Below are 15,787 nucleotides of genomic sequence, written 5' to 3'. Positions count from 1 at the left end.
TCCACGTTAATTAATTCACAGAGATAGGTAATTAAAGTTAAGACAAAAAGCGTAGCACAGGCAGAAACCTAACTCACCATTTACCCCCTTCACTGGTTCACCTTCTGAATTTCTCTCTCCTCTTATCCAGATTACTGAAGAATCCTGTGTTTAATACGATTATGTCCGTAACCTTGGAACAGTTGTGTTGCTGCTCAGAGCCTCAGGCTGGGCTTTCAGCAGAATTCATGATTCGACATGTAAACACCAGTGCATTTTTATACTAATAGTGGCGGTTTACACTTCCTCAGCTGTATTAAAGAATGCAAAGTGTAAAATATCCTTTAGTGAGAGCACCAAGTAAAATAATCCAATTATAAATCAAAGAAACTCCAACCAATGGGAGAACAGTGAATGACTGAAGGAGCTGGTTTCAATAAGTGACAATCACCAGGAATAAATCCATTTAATATTTCATTTTACAGTACATTTTCCAAAACTATTTTGGAATTTAGAGATTAAAGAGCTAAACCAAGCACACCACATCACATTAGTAATTGCCTCCCCTAACCCACACACAGAAGCCAGCTTATTGCTCCACCATACTCACACCTGCATCACTGCTGCTCTCACACCAATATAATCACACCTGTATTGCTTGTCCTTCTCATTAAATAATGAGACATGTGTGGGGCTGTTGTGGGAGGTCCATTTACTTCCATGTGCCACCTAACTCTCCAACCAACAGTGTTCACAGAAAAACATCATCTGTCCTGCAGGTAGTTCAGGGTGAGAGTCAAATTCATACAGGCATTATGGCACAGAATGAAGCCATTCGGCACATCAATTCCCTGCCAGCTCTCTGTAGAGCAATCTGATCAGTCCCATTCCACCACTTGATCCCCATAGTCCTGCAAATTTATTTCCCTCCAATGTCCATTCAATTCTTAGCTTCATGTTCCAAATTTGTCACCAAAGACCCTTAGACTGTCAGAGAGACAAAGTGCACATACATTCAGAAAACGACTTAAGCCTTTGCTCTAAGGATTCTGGATAATACATCCTTCGAAAACATTCCAGTCACATTGCTGCTTGTTCCAACAGATATAGCAGAGTCTACAGAGGTTAGGGAGGTCTGAGTCAGGAAACAGACTGCAAGTAACTGCAACACAGCAAGAGTCGATCCCATTAACAGGGGTCCATTTCCCTAATGCAGGGTGCAGCTCCAGGTGCTAAACAAACCATGAGTTATACAGTAAGGGACTGCCCACAGAAACATCTTAGTCAGTGTGTGCAACTTTTTGCACAATAGTTGGAGAAAGTATAATGTGGGGTAGAGGGAGTAAAGCAGGCTCTCTGCTTCTGCAACAACACTGCAGGGGGAAACCACCCCTCCTGCTTACTCACTTCTCTCAGAATAAATGTGGATGATCCAGCAAACCGAATCAAAGAATCTTAAACGGCACAAGGATGTGTTGTTACAGAATTTAAACTCAATTCAAACTACACATCTTTGATTTGAATAGGCTGTAATACTGCACTATATGTTCCCTTAGCTATTTTTTACTTTTGCGACGCTAAATCCTTACTGTTGGCTGATCTTTAAAAAATGCTTAGCAGTTAAATAATGTCAAGTAAGGACAAATTTAAACTAGAACTGAACGTTTTGTAAGTATAATTTTCCATAGCTTCCAGATGCTCTATTGGGAGATTTGATGGATTACACAGACCACTGAACATACTCTAACATAGATAGGGTTTCCCAGATTTCAGAACTTTTTGAAAGGGTTCAATTCAAGTTGGTCCATTTGATTTAGAACAATGAAACACTACTCCCACTGCAGCTTTTTCCTGGCAGAAAAAGTCTCAACGTATCCTCACAGCCATCAACACTGAGCCAGGCTTCAGCCTTAAGTCCTGGCCTGCAGTTTGAAAGCTCTACTTTCTGACCCAGAGACAAACATGCTACTCATCGAGCCAAGTTCTGCCTCAAGGAACTTGGTAAAAATGAACAGATCTATTCTATGCAAATAGCCTGGGCCATCACTTTGTTTGCATGTTCATATTTTTGTGATCCTCAAAATGTAAGACTTAAAGTTTTGATATTAGTAAACAAATATCTGAATTTGTGCCTCAGATATTCCCTTCTTCACAGTTTAATGGAAATAAGTACTTCAAGCAAAAAAAAAGAGGAATTTAGGCTGAATTTAAGTGTTTGCCTCCTGCTAGCACCAGTTGGAAGTTTCAAGCTCCAGTCTCTCAAATTCTTTCTAGTTCTACTGTTTGTTCCAGTCTCTTCAAAAATCCAAAGTTTGCTCTTCTCAATTCTGACACGTGCACTATCCTATCACCACACCCTTAAACTTGACCTAAAATTAAACTAGTTATTGATCAGGTGAACTTGGCTTTTTTTTAATTAACCTGAAGTCAGACCAAATGTTCAGCATGGAAATGCTTATAACGTCTGTTCTTGTACCTCGATACCATGGATACTTCTCATGTTTTCACTCCTCCCTCATTATTATCCCTGGTTACCCACCTCTGGGATACCGAAATGCTCCAGGTTTACAATTAATTGCTGCCTCAGTCAGAATCCTTTAGCCGTTTACACACACGTACTGTGGTGACAGAATAGTGCACATTCAGAAACACCTAAAAGCATTCACTGTAAAATAAAGGAGTTCTGAGTAGAACACTTACAGCCTACATACAGACTGAACAAATCAAATTAGCAATAAAACTGTGGCGGATGAATTCCTGGAGTGTGTATAAGATGTTTTTTTAGACCAGTATGTCAAGGAACCGACCAGGGAACAGGCTTACCTAGATTTGGCATTGTGTAATGAGAATGGGTTAATTAATAATCTTGTTGTGTCAGGTCCTTTAGGTGACAGTGACAATAACATAATAGAATTCTTCGTTAGGATGGAAAGTGAAGTAGTCCGATCTGAAACTAGTGTCCTAAATCTTAAAGGAAACCTTGAAGGTATGAGGCTTGAGTTGGCTGAGATAGATTGGGGAATTTCATTAAAAGGCACGACAGTGGATAGACAACGGCTAATATTTAAGGAACAAATGTATGTATTGCAATGGTTATACATTCCTTTCTGGCACAAAAACATAACAAGAAAAGCAGCCCAACCATGGGTAGCAAAAGATATTAAGGATAGTATTAGATCCAAAAGAGGAATTGCTAGAAAAGTATAAAGTTGCTGGAAAATGTGCCAAGCCTGAGGATTGGGAATAGTTTATAATTCAGCAAAGGAGGACCAAGAGGTTGATTAAGAAAGGAAAAATAGAGTATGAGAGCAAACTTGCAAGGAACATAAAAACTTCTATAAGTATGTAAAAAGAAGAAAATTAGTGAAGACAAATGTAGGTCCCTTACAGTCCAAAACTGGAGAATTTATAATAGGGATCAAGGAAATGGCAGAGCAATTAAACAACTAATTTAGTCCTGTCTTCATGAAGGAAGACCACACCTGGGAGTATTGTGCGCAGTTTTGGTTTCCTTACCTAAGAAAGGATATACTTGCCATAGAGAGAGTGCAGCAAAAGTTTACCAGACTGATTCCTGGGATGGCAGGGCTGTTGCATGAGGAGAGTATGGGCAGACTAGATCTGAATTCACTGGAGTTAAGAAGAATGAGGGGAGATCTCATTGAAACATAAAATTCTGACAGGGATGGACATACTGGATGCAGTCTTTATTTCCTCTGGTTGGGGTGGGGTCTAGAACAAAGGGTCACAATCTCAGGATGCCAGGTAGGCAATTTAGGACTGAGTTGAGGAGAAACTTCTTCACTCAGAGGGTGGTGAACCTATGGAATTCTCTACCACAGAAGGCTGTAGAGGCCAAGTCATTGAATATACTTAAGAAGGAAATAGATAGATTTCTGGATTCTAAAGGCATCCAGGGGTATGGGGAGAGCTCAGAAGTATGGCGTTGAGTTAGAGGATCAGCCACGATCATACTGAATGGCAGAGCAGGCTCGAAGGGCTAAATGATCTACTCCTGCTCCTACTTTCTATGTTTCTATGCCTCCGAATCACAAGCTCATGATAAATACATATTTACCCATGGATGCAAAAGAGTTTTCCAATTGTTTATATGTAGAAAAACTGCAAAAGCCAAAAGTAAAAGAGCTCGATCACAATTCAGTTTCAAATAGCAGACATTTCTTGAAAGGGTTTGAAAAAAATGCAGAGGAGGGACTTTGCTTTGGGTAACAGCAAGGTAAAACAAGCTGGCACCAATTCAAGTACTTCTACCCAACGCACATTGCTATTTATATGCCAGGCTCACTCAGACTGTTAAGGTCCGCATAAGCAGAGCTCAAATATGAAACAAGGGAGCCAATTTAAGGGAAAAGCAAATAGACTTCTTACGGGCCATAAATAAAGTCACTATCCTACCTTGTTCTTCAGTAAAGCAGCAACCCTAGCCATGCTTCAATACAGTGCCAATTATTCACAGCCATGATCGAGTAGACACAGGTTTCCTCTTGTGGGGAAAGAGCACAATAGAGGCCAGCAACACTAGATGGTCACCAAGAATTCCAATAGGGAATTCAGAAGAAACGTCATTACTCAGAGAGTGGTGAGAATGTGGAACTTACTAACATGGGGAGTGGTTGAAGTGAATAGTATAGATGTGTTTAAGGGGAGGCTGGACAAGCATATGAGGGAGAAAGGAATGGATGATTAGGATGATAAATTTAGGGGGGAAATGAGAGGAAGATCTATTGAGCATAAACACCAACATGGACTTGTTGGGCCAAATGACCTGTTTCTGTGTTGTATGCCTTATGTGATGTACCCAGCTCTGTGATCCTACTTATAAAGTGATTTCAACTTTGCACTGAGTACATATGTCCACTGTTGCACGATTATAACTTATCCATATCTGTGTACCTGGGAATTAACATAACAAAATAAATGCTTAAACAATCCAAGTCACTTGACCAGTAGATGACTTTAAGAGGGATCTTTTCTATAATTCAGGGTGCAGCCCCTCACCAGGAACATAGAAAGTAGGAGCAGCAGTAGGTCATTCAGCTCCTCGATTCTGCTCTGCCATTCAACTAGATCATGGCTAATCTTCTACCTCAATGCCATTTTCCTGCACTACCCCCATATCCCTTGAGATTTTTAATATTTAGAAATCCATCGATCCGGTCTTGAATATACTCAATGATGAGCCTCAAAAGCATGCTGGGGTACAGAATTCCAAAGATTCACCACCCTAAGCAAAGAAATTCCTCCTTATCTGACTGTCTCCCCTGGTTCAAGACACCACAAGCCCCCTCTTTTCACCAGCCAGGGTAGACATCCTTCCTGCATCTACCCTGTCACATCCTGTATAAATTTTGTATGTTTCAATGGGAATCACAGAATCAGAATCACAGCGCAGAGGCCCTTCGGCCCATCGAGTCTGCACCGACCCCTCACCCCTCATTCTTCTGGTCTCTAGAGAAGACAGCGCAAGTCTCCTCAATCTCTCTACAAAAGTAGGGAGGTTATGCTTCTGTTGTACAGGGCACTAGTGAGACCACATTTGGGGTGCATGTACACTATGGTCACTTTATTTAAGGAAGGATGTAAATGCATTGGAAGCAGTTCAGAGGAGGTTTACCACCTGGAATGGGTGGGTTGTCTGATGAGGAGAGGTTGGACAGGCTAGGCTTGTATCCGCTGGAGTTTAGAAGAGTAAGAAGCAACTTGATTGAAACAGATAAGATCCTGAGGGGTCTTGACAGGGTGGATGTGGAGAGGATGTTTCCGCTTGTGGGTGAATCTAGAACAAGGTGGGGGGTCACTGCTTAAAAATAAGAGGTCACCCATTTAAAAGAGATGCAGTGAAATTCTTTCACTCAGAGGGTCATGAGTCTTTGGAACTCTCTTCCTGAAAGGGCAGTAGAAGCAGAGTATTTGAATATTTTTAAGGCAGAGGTGAGTGGATTCTTGGTAAGCAAGGGAGTGATAGCTTATCAAGGTTAGGTGGGAAAACAAAAACAGAATTACCTGGAAAAACTCAGCAGGTCTGGCAGCATCGGCGGAGAAGAAAAGAGTTGACGTTTCGAGTCCTCATGACCCTTCGACAGAACTTGAGTTCGAGTCCAGGAAAGAGCTGAAATATAAGCTGGTTTAAGGTGTGTGTGTGGGGGGCGGAGAGATAGAGAGACAGAGAGGTGGAGGGGGTTGGTGTGGTTGTAGCGACAAACAAGCAGTGATAACACATAGGTGTTAAAGTTAAAGTTGGTGATATTATCTAAACGAATGTGCTAATTAAGAATGGATGGTAGGGCACTCAAGGTATAGCTCTAGTGGGTTTTTTTTTATTTTATATAATGGAAATAGGTGGGAAAAGGAAAATCTTTATAATTTATTGGGAAAAAAAAAGAAGGGGGAAACAGAAAGGGGGTGGGGATCCCCATCCCCACCCCCTTTCTGTTTCCCCCTTCTTTTTTTTTCCCAATAAATTATAAAGATTTTCCTTTTCCCACCTATTTCCATTATATAAAATAAAAAAAAAACCCACTAGAGCTATACCTTGAGTGCCCTACCATCCATTCTTAATTAGCACATTCGTTTAGATAATATCACCAACTTTAACTTTAACACCTATGTGTTATCACTGCTTGTTTGTCGCTACAACCACACCAACCCCCTCCACCTCTCTGTCTCTCTATCTCTCCGCCCCCCACACACACACCTTAAACCAGCTTATATTTCAGCTCTTTCCTGGACTCGAACTCAAGTTCTGTCGAAGGGTCATGAGGACTCGAAACGTCAACTCTTTTCTTCTCCGCCGATGCTGCCAGACCTGCTGAGTTTTTCCAGGTAATTCTGTTTTTGTTTTGGATTTCCAGCATCCGCAGTTTTTTTGTTTTTATCTAAGGTTAGGTGGGATGCAGGTTTCAGGTTACTATCAGATCAGACATGATCTCATTAAATGGCAAAGCAGGCTCTTGGGCTGAATGGCCTACTCCTGCCCCTTGTTCATATGTGTATATGCTCTCCTCATAGGTCAATGCTGCCATCCCAGGAATCTGTCTGGATGGACCATCGCTGCACTCCCTCCATGGCAAGTATATCCTTCCTTCGGTAAGCAGACCAAATCTGTACACAATGCTCAATTTATCACCGTGCAAGAAATACTCTGCATTTCAGTTTTTCCTACCAAAGTGAATAACTTCAGATTTTTCCACATTATATTCCATCTGCCTTGTTCTTGCTCACTCACTTAACCTATCACATTCCCCTTGAAGTCTTTTTGCATCCTCCTCACAACTCACATTCCCACCTGGTTTTGTCATCAGCGTGGGACCTTATTGAGAAGATCTTCTGAAAATCCAAATTTCCACATCCACAGGTCCCCTTTTATTTATTCTGCTTATTAGATTGTCAAAAAACTAACAGCTTTGTCAAACATGGTTTCCCTTTCATAAATCCATGCCGAAACTGCTTAACCTTACCATTATTTTAGGGATGGGCTACAAATGCTTGCCCAGCCAGCGAAGCCCACATCCTGTGAATGATCATCTACCTCTATGCCATTTTCCCCCTCTATCCCCTATATTACATTCTCTATCTGCCAAATTTTTGCCCACTCACTTAACCTGTCTATATCCCTTTGCAGACTCCTTACATCATCTTCACAACTCACCTTCATCAAATTTTGCAATCTTTACTTTCTTTTCCCTTGTGGATAGAGGATTGGCTAGCTAACAAGAAACAGAGAGTAGTAATAAATGGGGCATTTTCAGGTTGACAAGGTGTAGCAAATGTAGTGTCACAGGTATCAGTGGTGCAGCCTCATATATTTATAACCTATCTTAATGATTTAGATGACAGGATTGACTATATAGTTGCAAAATTAGTATTTATTTCCTCCCCCTTTTGCCCCATGATTATTTCTCAATGGGGCCTATATTGACTTTGGTCTCTCTCTTCCTTTTTGTATATTTAAAGAAGCTCTTACTGTCTGTTTTTATATTACTTGCTAGTTTAGTTTACCCTCAAGTTTATTTTCTCCCTCTATTATTTTTTGGTCATCTTCTGTCGGTTTTTAAAATTTTCCCCAACCTTCTGGCTTACCACTAATCTTTGCCACATTGTATGTTCTTTCTTTCAATGTGATACAATCCTTACATTCCTTAGTTAATCATGGTTGGTTTATCCCCTTCCTACAATCCTTCCTCACTGGGATATATCTTTGCTGGGAGTCATGAACTATTCTCTTAAACGTCTGCCATTGTTCATCAACCGTCTTTTCTGCTAAATTCCTTTCCCAGTCCACTCCAGCCAACTCTGCCCTCATTCCTTTGTAATTATCCTTATTTAAATTTAGCACAGATGCTTCTGAACTAAGTATTTCACTCTCAAACTGAATACTAAATTCCATCATGTTATGGTCACTGTTTCCTAGGGAATCTTTTACTATTAGATCATTTATTAAACCTACCTCATTACACATTACCAGATCCAAATATCCTGATCCCTGGTTGGATCCACAACATATTGTTCTAGGAAACTGTCCCAAATACACTGAATTCTTGCTCTGTACGTGAACAGTGCTGATTGGCTGGCAAGTGGATTCTGATTAGTAGAGGCATTGCCATGGAGAATGCACCAGTGATGGTGACTAACGGTTAACTGCCAACTGTTGTTTGAAATTTAAACCAGGCAGCTGGACCCTGATTGGTCAAGGCATTGACCTGAGGAATGAGTCAGCGAATGGCTGTCACTTATTTTGTTTAGCTGAAACAGACACAATGTGTGCACATATTCCGTCTGTTTGCAGAGAACAGGGCCCTGTGCATTAATATATGTAGCTTCCAGTACACACTAATGCACCACACTGCAACCTTGATTGATAAGTTGTGTACTACCAAACAGCTATTAGAATTCTCTCTCCTAGGGTCGTGAGTCTGTGGGATTCTTATCTCCAGAACAGCGGTGGAGGCAGGGTCATTGATTATTTTTAAGGCCGAATTAGATAGATTCTTGATTGACAAGGTAGTGAAAGTTTATAGGGGGTAGGAATGAAGTGGAATTCAGGCCACAATCAGATCTATGATCTTATTGAATGGCACAGCAGGCCCGAGGGGCCGAATAGCCAACTCTTGCTCCTAATTCATTAGCAGCCATGGTTGGATCACCTTTCCTGCTGGGATTTTGTCTCTCAAAGGAGCTTAAATTTGTTGTCACCCATGTATTAATTCTTTAAATTGCTAGCCATTGCCTGTCTACCATCATACCTTTCAAGGTAATTTCCCAATCGACCTCAGCCAATCTGCCCCTCATACCTCCATAGTTTGCTATGTTTAGATTTAAGATGCTAGTCTCTGATTGAACTACATCATATTCAAAATTAATGCAAAATTCCATCATATGCAGTCACTCTTCCCTAGAGGTACCTTTACAATGAGATTATTAATTAGTCCTCTCTCATTGCACCATACTAGATCTAGTAGCCTGTTCTCCAGTTGGTTCCTCAACATACTGCTCTAGAAAACCATCTGTATACATTCCAGGAATTCACCCTCCTCAGCATTAGTGCTAATTAGTTTTACCCAGTCTATATGTAGTTTGAAGTCCCCATGATTAATGTATCACTCCTGTTACATGCACTTCTAATTTCCTTATTTATACTGTGCCCAACAAAACCACTAATCTGGTGGTCTATAAATTCCTACAATGTTTACTGCCCCTTGCTGTTTTTTTTTAAGCTCAAACCAAACTAATTATACATCTTGATCTTCCGATCCAACATCCTCTCTCATTGATCTCATCTTTTACTAACAGTGCTAACCCCACCTCCTTTTCCCTTTTGTCTATCCTTTCTAAATTCGATTATCCGTGAACATTCAGTTCCCAGCTCTGGTCACCCTGCAGTCACGTCTCCGTAATGGTAATTAGATCATACCTGTTTACTTACGCTGGCAATTCATCTACCTTTATCTGAATGCACATAGCATTCACAGCAAGTGCCTTCAATTCTGTCTCATTATTATTTTCGCAACCTGTAGCCTCATCTGTTGGCACTGTTTGCGAGCTCTGCCCCTTCCTGCCTCACTCAGATTATAATTTCCCTCATTTCTACCTTACTCTCTTCCCTTGTCCTCTCTTTGATTTATCACATCATCCCTCACTTGATCCCCCACCCCCACTATTTAGTTTAAAGCCCTTTCTACCAACCTAGTTATATGACTCGCCAGAACTTTGGTCCCAGCACAGTTCAGGTGAAGACTGTACTAATGGTACAGCTTCACCAGTACTGATGACAGTGCCACATGAATCGAAACCCATTCCTCCATCACCAAACTTTGAGCCATGCATTTCATTTTCTAATCTTATTTACCTTACCCCAATCTGCTCGTGGGTCAGGTAATAATAGAGATTATTACCTTTGAGGTTCAGTTTTTTAGTTTAGTCTTTCCTAGTCGTCAGTACCTACATGGACCAAGACAACTGGATCTTCCCCCTCCAACTGCAAGTTCCTCTCCAGCCCAGCTGACGTCCCAAACCCTGGCACCAGACAGGCAACACAGCTGTCTGGACTCATGCTCATGGTTGCAAGAACTGTGTCTATCCCCCCCACTGTCCCGTCCTCTACTATCGCTACATTAACTCGCCCCACTTGAATGGCTTCCTCTACAATGGTCAGTTCGCTCCTCCACCCTGCAAACATTGCTTTCGTCCAAACAGGCTGCAAGAACATCAAACCCCGTTGGACAATTGCAAGGGCCGAAGCTTCTCCACTTTTACCTTCTCAATCCCCTTCCCTACCTCCTTGTGAATAACTCCAATACATCTCAAAACCTGAATAAAGTTGGTAACTTCTCATCTAGAAAGAACTGCTGGCAACATGGAGAGAAAGTAGTTTCGGATAAGCACATACTATGGTAACAGCACAAAGTAGCTGAATGACCAGATACTAACCATGGTACTTCAGTGATCTGGTTACTTCAACCTCACACAACTCAGCTCACTCGCTTAAAAGCAATATATTGAGAATACAGGAATAAAGACATAAAATTCAGGAAACACTCAGCAGGTCTGGTAGTATTTGTGGAGAGAGAAATGCGAGTTATGTTTTAGGTTGATTAGCTTTCATCAGGACTTCCATTTCAGTCTTCCAAACCAGTGCTCTGTCGAAGGGTCATGAGGACTCGAAACGTCAACTCTTTTCTTCTCCGCCGATGCTGCCAGACCTGCTGAGTTTTTCCAGGTAATTCTGTTTTTGTTTTGGATTTCCAGCATCCGCAGTTTTTTTGTTTTTAGCTCAATATATCCTCCTTTCTCAACCCAGGATCGATTGTGTCCATTCCATTCCCATACTTCTTCCTTCCTCTCTCGCCAATCTTCCCCCACAAAACTAAAAAAGGGGTCCTCCTTCTCCTTACCTACGTTCCACCAGCCTGCATGTTCAACACATTCCCCTCAATTCCAGCATGCTCCACCAAACATCATTTCCTCCCTTCCAGCAATCCAAAGAGACTGTTCCTTCAGTGACATCCTGGTCCACTATTCAATCACTCCCCCACCCCGCACCATGCAAGTGTGTAAGTGAGCTTGCTAGAAACAACATACATTCATACACAGGGACCCATTCTCTGCAAAAAGGAATATGTTCAAGTTCTTGTGCCTTTTTTGAATTACCCCATAGCTTGGGAAGCCTATAGTTTCCTGTACCTTTCTCCATGGGAACGCAACAGCTAATTGAAGTTTTCTTGCCAACCAATCAGCACTACTTTGCTCTTGTGGTAGAAATTCTGACTGTTCGAAATTTGTCATTCTTGCCTTTGTCCTGATGAGTGCAACATGAAAAGCTTTAGCAACATGTCCCTCCTTTCAGCAATATTCAAGTTCTGTACTACCAAACCACTGTTAATATTGCATTCTCTGCTCACATGTGGACTCCTCTACACTAGAGAAGCTAAATGCAAATTGGGTGACTGCTTCCATTCAATCCACAAGCATGACCCGGAGCTGTTGGTCACCTTTCATTTTAATCCTGCACTCCATTCTGACCTTGGCTTCCTGCAGTGTTCCAATAAAGCTCAATGTCAACTCAGTGAACAGCACCTCATCTTTCGAATAGGTACATTAGGGCCTTCTGAACCCAATGCTGATTTTACCAATTTCAGGTTATAATCTCTGCCCCCATTGTTTTTTGCTGTTGGGGGGAGGGGGGGGGGGGGGGGGGGAGGTGGCAGCTGTTGGTAATGATTCTACTTTCCCATTCACACCCTCCTAGATGCATCTTTTGTTTCTTTGTCTGCCTCATTATCACCTCTTCTGGCCTTGCAACATCATCCATTGTCATTTAATCTCTCCTGCCTTCCACCCTATCGCTACCTTACCTTTTGTTCTTTCCTCCCATTTTGCCTTTCCCTATCTCTATTTTTGTTTAAAACTTTCTCATTAGAACTGGAAAGACTAGAGATATGAGATAAATCAACCTGAAACGTTCGCTCCATTTCTTACTCTACCGACGCCAGAACTGCTGAGTATTTCCAGCATTTTTGTGTTTTTTTAGCTCACCAACTCCTCTCTGCCACTTGCCACACGTACTAAAAAAGGGCGTTGATGGTTCCGAAAGAAAGTCACCATCCTAGACCACAGCACAAGACGGCTCCTACCATAACCCATACCACTGGCACAGACCCTGGTTTAGGGCTAAAGAAAAAGCAAAAAACTGTGGATGCTGGAAATCCAAAATAAAAATAAAACTACCTGGAAAAACTCAGCAGGTCTGGCAGCATCTGTGGAGAGGAACACAGTTAACGTTTCGAGTCAGTATGACTCTTCAACAGAACTAAGGAAAAATAGAAAAGAGGTGAAATATAAGCTGGTTTGGGTAGGGGGGGGTGGGGTGAGGTGGGACAAGTAGAGCTGGATAGAGGGCCAGTGATAGGTGGAGATAACCAAAAGATGTCACAGACAAAAAGACAAAGAGGTGTTGAAGGTGATGAAATTATCTAAGGAATGTGCTAATTAAGGGTAGAAAGCAGGATGAGCAAGGTACAGATAGCCCTAGTGGGGGTGGGGTGGGGGGAAGGAATCGAAATAGGCTAAAAGACAGAGATAAAACAATGGATGGAAGTACATTTAAAAATAATGGAAATAGGTGGGAAAAGAAAAATATATATAAATTATTGGGAAAAAGGGGGGATTGGAAAGGGGGTGGAGATGGAGGAGAGAGTTCATGATCTAAAATTATTGAACTCAATATTCAGTCCGGAAGGCTGTAAAGTGCCTAGTCGGAAGATGAGGTGTTGTTCCTCCAGCTTGCGTTGAGCTTCACTGGAACAATGCAGCAAGCCAAGGACGGACATGTGGGCAAGAGAGCAGGGTGGAGTGTTGAAATGGCAAGCGACAGGGAGACCTGGGTCATGCTTGCAGACAAACCGAAGGTGTTCTGCAAAGTGGTCACCCAGTCTGCGTTTGGTCTCTCCAATGTAGAGGAAACCTCATTGGGAGCAATGATTGCAGTAGACTAAATTGATGGAAGTGCAAGTGAAATGCTGCTTCACTTGAAAGGAGTGTTTAGCCCTTGGACGGTGAGGAGAGGGGAAGTAAAGGGGCAGGTATTGTACCTTCTGCGGTTGCATGGGAAGATGCCATGGGAGGGGGTTGAGGTGTAGGGGGTGATGGAAGAGTGGATCAGGGTGTCCCGGAGGGAACGATCCCTGCGGAATGCCACTGGTGGGGGTGGGGGGGGGGGGGGGGGGGGTGGTGAAGGGAAGATGTGTTTGGTGGTGGCATCATGCTGGAGTTGGCGGAGCATGATACTTTGAATGCAGAGGCTGGTAGGGTGATAAGTGTAGACAATGGGGATCCTATCATGTTTCTGGGAGGGAGAGGAAGGTGTGAGGGCAGATGCGCGGGAGATGGGCCGGACACAGTTGAGGGCCCTGTCAACCACCGTGGGTGGAAAACCTCGGTTAAGGAAGAAGGAAGACATGTCAGAGGAACTGTTTTTGAAAGTGGCATCATCAGAATAGATGCGACGGAGGCAAAGGAACTGAGGGAAGTGGATGAAGTCCTTACAGGAAGTGGGGTGTGAGGAACTGTAGTCGAGGTAGCTGTGGGAGTCGGTAGACTTGTAATGGATATTGAACTGGACTAGCCATTTCAATACTGTGGCTACAAGAGGTCAGAGGCTAGGAATCCTGTGGTGAGTGACTCACCTCCTGACCCACAAAAATCTGTCCACCATCTACAAAGCACAAGTCAGGAGTGTGATGTAATACTTCCCACTTGCCTGGATGAGTGCAGCTCCAACAACACTCAAGAAGCTTGACACCATCCAGGACAAAGCAACCTGCTTGACTGGCACCCCTTCTACCACCTTAAACATTCACTCCCTCCACTACCAGCACACAGTGGCAGCAATGTGTACCATCTATAAGATGCACTGCAGGAACTCACAAAGGCTCCTTAGACAGCACCTTCCAAACCCACGACCACTACCATCTAGAAGGACAAGGGTAGCAGACACATGGGAACATCACCACCTGGAATTCCTCTCCAAGCTACTCGCCATCCTGACTTGGAAATATATCACCGTTCCGTCACTGTTGCTGGGTCAAAATCCTGGAATTCCCTCTCTGACAGCACTGTGGGTGTACCTACACCACATGGACTCCAGCAGTTCTCAAGGGCAATTAAGGATGGGCAATAAGTGCTGACCTAGCCAATGACATGCGCATCTCGTGAATGGATAAAAATTCAATAGCCGGTCAGAGTTTTCAGATGGTAGGTATATGACTGGTTGATTGGTCTCAACACATGTGGACTCTCTCTCCCATGTTTTCCTCACCTGACACAAGTTCTTCCCTTCTCGGGTAATTTAGACACCAAATCCATTTCTATTCAGATTGTTACTGAGCAAACTGGAACTGTACCTCCCTGGGAACTTGAATGACAGATACACATGGCCAGAGTGCCAGGCAAATAAACCCAGTCCAATGCAATGCCTGTTCTATCACCAGAAATTGAGACAGAGAGGTCAAGGAAGGTTTAGGGTTGTTGTTTACGTCACTGTACAGAGGCCCCTATGGGAATATAGGCCCGGCTCTGATATTCTCAATAGTTAGTTGTCTAGGTCAACGCATAATAGGCACTTTAAGATGTTAACCACTGAAACCAAGAGAACCAGTTTTCAGAAAGGACACAGAAGGGGAAGGAGAAAAAAAGGACAATGCAGATTGGCGGGGGGAAAGGGTTATTAATTAGGATATTGTAACTTAAAGGAACGCAGGTAGCAGAGTGTAATCTGTGACATACTCTCCTGACAGTTACGTCACATTTCAGCACAATGTGAATCAACGTGGATTTACATAAACAATGTGAATCAAGGTGGATTTACATCACTCACTCGTCACTGGATCTAGCTTATCAGGTGATCAGCGATCGATCCCCCTTCCCCATCTCCTACACAGTCCAAAACAGCTGCTCCTTCAATCTGGATTAATCAACTCTCAAGTGTTTAATCAGTCTCACGTGCCACATATTGCTAAATGACTGTATAAGCCTGTGACGGCCGCAGATTACAGGTGCAAGCTCCCAGTAATTGACACAAACATTTGATGACACAAGCACAATAGCAACCCTTCAGATAAAAGCTGGATACCAGTGTCCGTCCTTGGTGGATAAATAATAATATTAGTCAGGCCCTTAATCCAGCAATTAATGTATGTGTCACATCAAGTTAGACATTGTCAGCATGAAGGACAGTTTTGCCCTAGGCTGTGAATAATATCCCTCAAACGTACCCTTATCTTAATTGCCATTG

The 15,787-nt window shown here is 42.6% G+C and overlaps 1 protein-coding gene across 3 annotated transcripts in view; it reads right to left on the bottom strand.

Annotated features, from left to right (window-relative positions):
• pde8a (phosphodiesterase 8A) overlaps window positions 1-15,787 on the bottom strand; it is a 124,378-nt gene that overhangs the window by 86,085 nt on the left and 22,506 nt on the right. Inside the window, exon 2 of one of the 3 annotated variants that reach the window (XM_041174880.1) lies at window positions 78-290. The exons of the other annotated variants lie outside the window; for them this stretch is intronic. Coding sequence (XP_041030814.1) covers window positions 78-80 — 3 coding nt within the window. The 5' untranslated portion in view covers window positions 81-290. The remainder of the gene's footprint in view (window positions 1-77; window positions 291-15,787) is intronic. 3 annotated transcript variants of the gene reach the window in all.

Source organism: Carcharodon carcharias, chromosome 26 (assembly GCF_017639515.1).
Source record: "Carcharodon carcharias isolate sCarCar2 chromosome 26, sCarCar2.pri, whole genome shotgun sequence".
NCBI lineage: Eukaryota > Metazoa > Chordata > Chondrichthyes > Lamniformes > Lamnidae > Carcharodon > Carcharodon carcharias.
The sequence above is the reverse complement of the archived record's forward strand: the minus strand, read 5'-3'. Positions and strand labels throughout refer to the sequence as shown.